At 42.6% G+C, this 11,169-nt stretch overlaps 1 protein-coding gene across 1 annotated transcript; it reads right to left on the bottom strand.

The window, feature by feature from the left end:
• Window positions 1–1,754: 1,754 nt before the first annotated feature.
• On the bottom strand, window positions 1,755–10,960 carry SF3A3 (splicing factor 3a subunit 3). The gene is made up of 17 exons (XM_062594047.1): window positions 10,827–10,960; window positions 10,456–10,503; window positions 10,254–10,306; window positions 9,637–9,742; window positions 8,698–8,770; window positions 8,205–8,296; window positions 7,676–7,758; window positions 7,154–7,292; window positions 6,766–6,834; window positions 6,334–6,401; window positions 5,814–5,921; window positions 5,404–5,473; window positions 4,515–4,679; window positions 4,289–4,399; window positions 3,757–3,847; window positions 2,769–2,824; window positions 1,755–2,055 (listed from the first exon to the last, which is right to left on the bottom strand). The coding sequence occupies exons 1-17, from the start codon at window positions 10,920–10,922 to the stop codon at window positions 1,978–1,980; spliced, it is 1,506 nt and encodes a 501-aa protein (XP_062450031.1). The 5' UTR covers window positions 10,923–10,960; the 3' UTR covers window positions 1,755–1,977.
• Window positions 10,961–11,169: the final 209 nt, after the last annotated feature.

An 11,169-nucleotide genomic window follows, 5' to 3' on the forward strand; every position in this document is an offset into this window, starting at 1 on the left:
GAAGACCTGACTCCAAACAGGCCCCAGGGCAAAGGAGAATGAAAACACTCCTCTCCTTGCTTAGGACTTCAGCCTTGCTCATATTCCTTGAGGACTTGGAGTGGCTGAAGCTTGTGTAGCAGCTCCTGAGGTGGTTCATCCAGCATGAATGAGAAAGCAGTGCAGACTGGTGTCTCTCCCACCTTCCCAATGAGGGCAGTCACCCCACCTGGGACAGGTTTGCACATTGCTGAGATGGAGACTCACTGCAGACTGTAAATCCCCCCACCCCCCAAAGGCCCAAAAGCCCAAGGAGTCCTCAACCTCTTTCCCTTGGATTCTGCTGAGCTGGGCAGCACAGCCACAGCAGGGCAATCACCATGAGGTCTCCTGGCCACATCTGTACCTTGCACAAGCAAGATGGGAGCTAAAGCTATCAGTTACTTCTGCTGTTTCACCACAGCCACTACTGACCAAGCAGCCCTTACTCAGTGAGGTGCTGCTGTAGCACAGCCAGACCCAGGGCCAGGACAGGCTAGGAATAAACATCACCAGACACAGACTCTTCCCAAGCAAAGCAGGGAAAGGAAACAGCCCATGGCACTGACTCACCCTGCCTGTTCTGCGACGCCCGGTGCACCAGCCACAGCCTGCAGCTGCTGCTAGGAGTGGAGTGCCTACTGCGGGCACCTGCTCTGGGTACCTGCAGCACTGGCTCACAGCTTGGTGCTCGCGACCAGCTCCACCCCTGCCAACCACCAGCTGTGCAAACCGTCACCCAGGGAGAAATGTTTGTTACCTGCTGCTCCACTAAATTCAGAGATGCAAATGGCCCTGCAGAGCGACAGAGAGAGGTGGTTTTTTTTCCTCTCTACCTGTTCCAAAGCATCTTCACAAAGGTGAGACTGAAACAGGAATGCCTGCCTATATTAACAGCCTGTCACATCTGCTGCTCATAAATATCAAAATTATTAAGCTCCCCACACTCACTGGGGACAGAAAACATAGCTGCATTTCTTGTCACAACCAACTTTCAAACTGCAGTCCAGCATCAATATTTTATCCTCAATGCATCTAAGGCATAAGTCAACAAGTAAATAAAACAAGAAAAAAAAATCACCAAAAGCCTACATACAAGCTAACAGCAGGAAGTTCCAACTTTCTAATTGCTCACATAAGAGAAAAACTAGATACCAATTTCAAAAAGAGAAAAGAAAAACCTCCAGTAAATGCCTCTTTTGCCTTCATCTCCTAAGATTTCAGTCATCACTGGTGGAAATCTTCCTATTACCAGCTAACAGAGACTTTTTCATAGCAGATTATATTTGGGCCAGTACTAGAGCTTGGACTCTGAAAAAATATATATTTTTTTCTGATAGATACCATCAGTTTTGACTGAACAGATAAAAGCCTCCTGTAAAGCTGATGAGAGCTGTGATTACACACAGAGCCCTCAAAACCACTTCCTAATGTCCCACTACTGTCTTTTACTTTACTGTAGTTTCCTAATGTAAAAGAAAAAAAAAGTTCCCATGATTGAGCAGCTTAACTCCAGTCCTGTGGGACAAATAGGACCATTATTCGTTTAAGCACAAAATTTTCATGTGCACATTAAAATAAGGTCAATCCTCACCATAAAAGTCTGTATCAAATCTAGAATAAGAGAGAAGCAATTATTTCTGACAACAATTCAAACTGTGCAAAAAGCTTTTCAAAAATACCATAACCAAGTTAAATCATTCTTTCCAACATACAAAGGAGACGGATTTCTCAGCACTTCCTAAATTAAGATCATTTTATTTTTCAGCTTCTTTTTTTAATATAAAATAACATAAGCTTTAAAACTATCACAATTATGCTTTTCACAAGGGGCTTACTAGAAAGTGATTCTATAAAGTATCCTTGAAATCTATATTCATGCAAAATAGAAAGCAAAGTCAGAACTGCTGACACTTCTCAACTTGATTTTCAGATGTGAAATGCTTTGCTCAGGAAAAGTTACAGCAGCCCTTGACGCTTCAAGTCTTCGTAGGTCTTTTTATTCACCACATTCCCACTGGAATCCTCATATTCCTCCTAGAAGGGAAGGAACAATTTACAGGTACTGGACACAGCTTGACTCAGGTTATACCACAGCATGTGAATTTTAGTTCCAGCAACTTCTATTCAACATTCCCACCTATTCCTTCCCACCAAGAACCTCTCTGTGTGAAGGTATACAGTAGATCTACCAGCAGGCTACCTGATAGGAGCTAATCTTAGCAATTAAGGGCAGTACAGGAGCATGAAACACTTTTACACTTCTGTACCTATCACATCCTATCCAAACTCAGAATTATTATAAGCTGTATTACAGGCTATATTTCTCACTGCACTCCAGAGCCTTATGTTATTCAGTCCCCTCCATACTACTGAAAAATGTTTTGAGTCAGAAGAAAAGACACTAGTGCAGGTGAACATACCTCTCAGAAAAAACAGTTCTTCTTCCTTCTCACAAAACAAAGAGAACTTCAGTATTATGGAGCAATATATTAAAAAACATTTATATAGACAAAAGGCTCAATCTGTCCTCTTAGAACTACTTTCCAGTGCAGCCTATGAAGTGTTTTTCAAACACCACCACTAACAGGAGCTGTGCAACCAGCAGTGTAGGTTGCTACTTAGCTCTCCAGTATGCATGGGATTATTTTAGAAATTCTTTTGCCTGACCCAGACAGTTCATGCAGATAAATGTGGGTTCCTACGTACATGAGACTAGAAACATCCAAATGCTTCTAGAAACATCTCACCTCTGTATCTGGCTGCCATCTCTCTGAAGCTTTCTGTTGTTTCAGCTTTGCCCACACTGTAAATACAAAGTCATACACATTCTGAATGCCATTTCCCTTGATAATCTAGTAAAATATACACCATATTCTATTTTTTAAATATTCTTCATCACTTCAACAACCCAGGAAGGTAGCTACTATCCATCACAAATGTATCATCCCTCTGTCCTGTTTAGTAACGCTCCCTGGTGAAATTCTGCTGCAGAATTAAAACAAATAAGGCTTTAAAGTGGACATTCAGGATGGGACAGAAAAGACAAAAATTCAAAAACAGCACTTCAGAAACCCAGCTCCAAAGGAAATATGATGATAATAGCTTATCTGGGAAATTGAAATTTTCCCTGCATGGGCCTTCCTCCAGGCAATAATCGGTTTCTCTCCAGAAACTATATCTGTTAGCCTAAGTGTTTCAGGTTCATAAAGCAGTATCTGCAGGAGGACCCTCCTCTAGATACCAAGACAGACTGGCTGTATCAAATCGGAATCACAAGTAGTCCTAAGTACTGCGGGCTTCAAAAATCTCCCTATAGGCTCTATGCTTTCTGAAGGTTTTTCCAGCTTCCCCACGTAGATAGTGATGCACACCCACAAAGTTATATACATTTGGGGACTATGTAGACACTCTTTGTCTGAAGAAATGTTGTCCTATTACACTTGGCTGAGATTCCATACATGAAGCATCACAGCCAAAACATTTTGCAATGAATAAACACTTGCTGGCAGTGCTAACAAGAATCTGCTCCTACAGGTATCCAAAGAGAAAAAAAGCCACTCCCTTGAACAAGCAGGAAGGGACAATCCAACGAAGGATCATCCCACACACCCTACTTCTTACAGTCTTTCACAAAACTAATCTCTAGCCATAGAAGACAAATTTTTGGCCAGAGCTAATACAGCCATTCTTATGCCACATATTCCCTGTTCTGTACAAAGAAGCATGACTGCTTACATGAGACAGCATCCTCAATCTGTGTGACATTGGCAAAATGCGCAGTGTTGGGAATGCCCAGGCATCTCATTCCATGAGCATGTCGCCATTCCTGAGGAGCAGAGGAAAGATCAGTATTATGAGAGGGAATACCACTTCACCCATAGTGTCAGAGACTAACCAAATGTATTAAACTCTGGATCAGATAAAACAAATACTATCAAAATAGAAATCTACTGGTCCTAAAAAGATCTATAAAAATATTACAAAAATAATGCTTTTTCTGTATTTTAGACAGTAACAATACACTGGCAGCCAGTGGGTGGTCTGCACCAATCATTCCTGAGCATTGGAATCAGTTCAAACAAGAGGGGGCCCTACAGAAATTGGCAGAACAGATCTTAGTATACAAATTCACAGTTCCAACAGCCCAGACCCACACTTTCAAATGGAGGTAAAAGTGCCACTCAGACACTTCAGCAGTTTATTATTTACTTACTATTAAGATTATTTGAAAGTAGCACTGATGTTTCTGTAGGAAAACCTTACTTACTGCAAAGTGACGCTGAAAAGCTTTGGGTCCTCGGTAGGTGTAGTTACCACAAATCTCACAATTGTAGTTGATGTTCAAACCATGTAATTTATACAACCAGTAAGGGATTGGCTGACAAGGAAAAAAAATTAGATTATGTCAAATGGCAAAGCAGGTTCAAATAGAAAAGTAGTGTGGATTCAGTGAAATCTTCTCCCACTTCTTCAGAGCAGTCAGTCTCAACTACCTTGCCATCCCAGCCAAGAGGCAAATTTTTAGGATTATAAATGATTTCGTTTTCTTCATCTTCACTCTCACTCTCACTGATCTGCTCTTCTTCCTCCTCCTCTCTCTCTTCTCCTGTCCGTGCTTGCTTGCGCTGCACATTCTCGTGAGTAAGGTGTCTCTGTTCCTAGAATGCAGGAAAAGAGAAGGAAATGTTTATGCAACATGATAGCAACAAAACAAGCACAAACTCTTGCAGCACAAAACATTTCCTCAATGCACAGAGGGACAGAAACGAAAAACTATTACCAAACAGAGTACTCTCCTTTTTACTTAGCCTAACAACCCAAGAGATTCTAGTACAATATTTCTAAATTCAAGAGAAAAATGAAAAACTTGCAGTATTATAAGCATTTCCACGGTGACAAGCTAAAGACAACAGCCAGCCTGCTAAAGCAACCAACAAAAACTGATGCAAGGATTTAAGGCAATTACCACAACAGAACAAGTAGAGGTTTTCAGCATCCTGTGGCTGAGATACAGAATAGAATCTCTCCACATTGAAATTCTCTACATTGACGTGCTGGCTAGAAGGAGCGGGGGGAGAAGGGGGGAAAGGCTTTCCTACTGGGGCCTGTAGCCTTCATATGCAAAACAGAGAAACACAGAAGGCTGCTGAATAATTAGCTAATGGAAATATAACCTTAAGTCAACACATTCTATTTACCGAAGGCGGAAAAAAATATATGTATGTATCTGTTAACGTGCTCTTAAACATTATGACTCTGGATGTTTGTATCTCTCTTCTGGGTACACTGTCTATGAAAGCACCAGACAAAGTTGTGAAAGACGTTCCAGTCACTACTTGACAGCTATGTAACTCAAAGCTCAAAGAAAAATTAAATCCTTACCCCAAGAACTTCTACATACTCATATATCTGAGCTTCCAGGAATGCAAGATCTTTATTTCTTTCAGTGTCTCTGGAAATAGATAATGAAACTTTATGAAATCCATTCCAGAACTGCAAACACCATGTGCATACTGACCTCTTACAGACACATTTGACTTGTAGATAGAACGAAGAAAAAAAAAACCCAAAACAAAAAACAAACGGCTCATATAAACAAAACAGCACACACACAAACCATTCAGCTCAAATATCATCTGTTTGAGCTCAGGAATCATTTGGCCCAACATGAAAGGCTTCTTATACTCCAGAAATGTCTCTGTCATAACTATACAGAAGTGATGTTTATAGAGTAACTTCTCATCCAAGTGAAGGGAACAATTGCAACCTGAGAATGACCTTTAAGAACTCACCTTTTGCTTCCTTTTGTTTTTGGATTCTTGGCAAACAAGGAAGGATCAAGTGCCTCTAGGGATTTGCCTTTAGTGCTAAAAAGTCTTTGAGCACGCTCTTCCAGAGTCCTGTGGAGAAGCAGGCAAGAGATGAATCCTGAACATAAATTTATGTCAAAATAACTATTTGAATTCATGCAATAAAGCTATAAACTGAGCTTTTAAAAGGTCGTACATTTCATATGAGAACAATTGAGAATGTTTCCCATTAAAGAGTCTGACTTGGTTAAGTCCTTATATCAAACATCTTTTTCTTCATTCTTTAGGTAAAATTCTTCTATATAAGAGACTTCAGTATAGAGTATGCCTCAATGTATAGTACCTTAGCAGAATCTCTTGATTAATTCTCAATGTTTTGTCTTTTCAAACATTATCAAAATAATTCTTGTACAACAGAGAAGACAGAACAAGTATCCCATAAAGAAATGAAAGACAAAAACCTCAAAAACTGAAAAATAACTATAAAAAGACTGCATCTTACCCGCCACATTTCAGACCTAGGGCCAACAAAGCTGATTTTAACCTATCCAGTCCCAGAGAGGCCAATTCCTGTTTAGTTAATAAAATAAATAACACACAAAACAAAGACAACACAATAAGAGAGAAGCTATTAAGCAAATATGATGTTGCTTTACGTTAATTTTAAGTCATTAAAAAAAAACTAACAGCATTCACCAAAGGACTGTCAACAAAGATGGGCTCCTCCTCATTGAAATGCAATTTGTGACAAGTCTAACTGAGATTTCATGTTACATCCCTCTAATGGAAGAAAGTAAGCCATCTGCGTAAGCAGAGTTTTATCTAGAGCACGGGGCCAGAGATGAAAGCCCAGCAAGTAAAATTCTGAAGAAACATGAAGTGGCTAACTTCCACCCGTCCAAAATTTAGCATGCGCAGAGTACTGAAAACATACCTCCCAAGAGGAAAATGCTGAGAGATCCAGGTGAGCTCCAGCATGAGTGAGTGCACTGCTGGTCTCTTTCTGTCAAGAAAAGCCACGTACAAGATCTTTGAGACATCATGTAACACTTCAAGCAATGTAATACTCTAACCTCAGGAAAAGCAGTTCATTTTTTAAAGAGAAAAACCTCTATCACTAAACTGAGCAATGGAATAACAGAAAAGATTCCAAATAAGCAGACCTGAATGAATGTACAAGTTAGTATCAAACTGTATCTTTGTGATGTGGAGCTACACACCTTGTACACCTTGCTACATTACTCTGTGATGACTTTACACATATGATTCACAGAAAACATATCACAAACAGAAGCATTTGCATGTGCTTAATGGTTGCTCACCGGCCACCCAGGGAATGTTCCATTTTCCCACTTCTTCTCAAACTCGGTCTGAATTTTCCCAAAAAGCTCATTTTGGTCCAGTAATGGTTTCACACGATCTGTGTAATCCTGCAGGTACTCAAGAAGCATTTCAAGGTACCTGGCAGGGTAATCATGAGCACAGATAATTCAATATCAAAGCCTAACTTTTTTCTCTAATCACATCTTTGGAGAACAATTGCATCTGGTATGCTAAAGGGAAGACATGAAGTTTATGACACTTTTTAACATGATTTCTGGATACAACAGTAACATGGATAAAGTAAGATCCCTTTACAGAATAAGATCCCAATGGCTTTTCACACTTTTGTTGTATCGCATGTTTTCTCAGGACTCAGATACATGATTGAGTTACTACAGGTCAGTAACTTAACTTACATCAGCTAAGCTTGATGATTAACTGTATTGTCAGCAGTTGTAAACTTAAAGTGAATTCCTTCTGATCAAATGTCACACATGAAGCAGGTAGGCAAAAAGGCTCACCTCTTATATTCAGCATTTTTTCTCTCTTTGGGAATATCGAAGAGTTGATCAAATGTAGATAAGTAAGTAATATAATCCAGTTTCTAAAAATAAAAATATTTGAGTCAGACTTTATACACAGGCAGCCAAATTACATCCAGTTTCCATTTACCAAACCAGAAGAAAAGCACCAGCTCATGCCTTTATTCTGGAACACAGAGAGCCAGTGGTCTCTACGTGCTTTCTAACACGTTGCCTTAGACACCAATCTGGTATCAGAAGACAGAGTCTTTTTACAAGGCCACCATTTATATTAATGTTAAGAGAGAAAATATAAATTGAAGGAAACAAAAGAAAAATCATGAAGCAGCATTTAGAATTCAAATAATGTCAAACCAATGTGCAACCAAGTGACTTTGAAATAGTGATTTGGAAATAAACTACTCAATGTAAAACAAGCAAACAAATAATAAAACAAACAAAATATCCACAACCCTAAGCACTGAAGAATGGAACACTGTTATGTCTCTAAACTCATGTAGTTACTTACCTCTGATGATTTTAGATTAATGTATTTGAGATAACAATCATGCAGATCTAAGTATCGTCCATACCCTTCCTCATCTGTGAACTCCACTAGATCTGTGGAAGAGATTATGAAGGGCTTTATTATGAGCTTAATCTTCCTGATTTATCATACACATGCACTAGAATCTGAAAAGGATTAACTGTGGATTAATTTATGCTTAAGCAAGATGTTTATGAGGCAAGAGGGATACTCAGTGATGAGATACCTGGCTGCTTCTCTATGTAAACACACTACAACATTTCCCAAGAAAGGCAGCACTACTGTGAAATATTCCAGTTGGCTACAGTTCAGAAGGAATTAAATGAAGTAAGAACAATTTTCTGAAGTAACTTAGTAAAAGGGACATAGAATTCCAAAACATGCAAAGCAGACCATATAATTCATTAAACAATTCCTCTCAAGCAGGCACCAGGTTTTTACTAAAAATAGCCTCAGAGCAAAACTACAGGCTTACTTTGTGCCTCTTCACTTGGGTTGTCTCTGGCCTTCAGCAGTTCTTCAAACTCCACTGACATTGGAACACAGATCTTCAAAAACAGACAGAAGTCTCAGAGAAAAGATCACTTCAACTAACGTCCCAGGACAATCAATATGAAATCACAACAGCAAACCCAATAACTGAAAAGATATCCAGTGCAGTCTAAGATCATCTTGTTCTAAATTCTAGTTCCCTATACAATGGAGGAGAACAAAAACAAAAATTCCAACTCCCTACTGATTCTGGGTAGTTGGCTCCTTTTGGATAACATTTACTGACATCACTGAGCAACCCTACCTGCACATGTATCTGCTGTATATCTGAGTTTATTATATAGCAGAGGATAACTCTCCTTGCTACTGAGGGCAGAAAAGACAACATCTGAGGTGTCTGCAGTTCAGTGCAGAGACCGGAAGGATAGAACAGCAAACAACTTTACAATGTGAATGCAGACAAATTTCTTTGCCTGTCGCACATCTATTAGAATTAAGTCTGAGTACAAGAGGGAGATCCTGAACTCATCAATGCAGGTCAGTATTTCTTCACCATTACTTTTATACAAAGAAGAAAAGATGCTACCCATTAATCTGATGTTAGGCAGCACGAGAAAGGCAAGACTGAATGCCAACTCAGCAGCAGAGTGTTCCTAAACTAATAGACTGCACCCAGAGAACATGGTTAGCATCTAGCCTTTTCTCCTATTCACACAGCACTCACATGCACTTACATACAGCCTTTGAAGCACTATCTACCTTTAGACATTTTCTCTTCCCAAGTGACATTTTAATACTTTGAAATTTGTAGTAAATTATGTATTAAGGCAACTAAATGGAACAAAACAAATTCTGCTTATTGTAGAGATGAAGTCCAGCAGACCACAAGTCACCTTTTCTTACAAAGCAGATAACTACTTACCTCATTTGGGTGCTTCCGATGAAATTCTTTAATCTGTTTTAGTCTGTTGTAGAATTCTGCAAATTCGTTTGGTCCTGAAATGGCACTGAGTTCTTCCTTTCGTAAGCTATACATTCATGAAAAAAAAGATTACAAATGGAAACAAAAGTCTGTAACATGTTTATGCTGATATAATCTTTTTCCATATCTAGTGTTGCATTTCAGTTACATGAAACTTCAGTAAGACTGACAGCATAGCATCAGAGTTTGGCACCATCCCAAAATTATACATGCATTTGACAAGCTTACACTTTGAGAATCCAGCTCATGTCTCCTACTGCAAATGCAGCAGTCTCTGCTAAAGAACATTCGAGGTGACTCAAGGGCCTCCCCCGGTAACTTGAACAAGGGGAGTGATAAAATACGTATATCATTCTACGTGAAGGTATTTGGTGTGAAATCTGGGTGCTGCTCTAGCAGATTTAATCTCCAAAACTTGACTGATATTCTCAAATATCAGCATTATTTCTTGTATACATAAAACAGGCTTAAAAGCCCCTCCTGGTTCTTAGGCAAAATGCAACAGCAGACATTCAGGCGGATGCACTACTAGATGAAGTATCTGTGCACACACTTACCCATCCTTGTCATCATACAGGTCCCTCAGGTTGCCGCTCACTTCCATGTATCTCTAAAAAAAGCACAACAAAGCCCAAAATGCCACAGGCGAACACTAAGAGCCGCCCAGCCCAGCTGTTCCCTGGCTGCTCGGGCCACACCAGGCAGGGCCTGTCCCCACGGAGCTCGGGCGACAGCAGCCCGCCCGGTCCCAGCACTCACGTCCTGCATGGCCCGCGTCCGGTGGTCCGAGTTGATCTGGTCGCGGAGCTGTGGGCAGAAGAGCGCGGTTAGTGCGGCTGATGCGGCGCGGTGTGGCCCCATCTGGACCCGACCCGGCCCGGCCCCGGCCCCCGGCCCCGGCCCCGGCCCCGTCTGGACCCGGCCCCGGCCCCGGCCCCGTCTGGACCCGGCCCGGCCCGGCCCGGCCCGGCCCGACCCGGCCCGGCCCGGCCCGGCTCCGGCTCCGGCCCCTGGCCCCGGCCCCTGGCCCCGGCCCCGGCCCTCGACCCCGGCCCCGTCTGGCCCCGGCCCCGGCCCCTGACCCCGGCCCCGTCTGGACCCGGCCCCGGCCCCGGCCCCGTCGCGCGCACCGTGGACTTCTTGGTGAGCATCTCCTTCACCATCACGTCCATGAGCCGCTCCCGCTCCTCGTGGTAGCGCCGCTGCTGCTCCAGGATCGTCTCCATCCTCCCGCGCGCCGACCGGAAGCCGCCGCTGCGCCCTTCCGGCGCGGCCCGCGCCCGCCGGGGGCGCTCCGGCGCGGCCCGCGCCCGCCGCCAAGGTTCCGCCGCGCGCAGGTTCCGCGGGCTCCGTGAGGGGCGGCGGGGCCGGGCCGGAGCTGCGGCGGGGCCGGGCCGGGGCCGCCCGTGTCGGGAAGGGCGCGGGCAGCGGGGCGGTGGCGGCGGCGCGGCAGCCCCGGAGGGCGCCGCGGGC

Source organism: Rhea pennata, chromosome 23 (assembly GCF_028389875.1).
Source record: "Rhea pennata isolate bPtePen1 chromosome 23, bPtePen1.pri, whole genome shotgun sequence".
In the NCBI taxonomy this organism is placed as follows: Eukaryota; Metazoa; Chordata; class Aves; order Rheiformes; family Rheidae; genus Rhea; species Rhea pennata.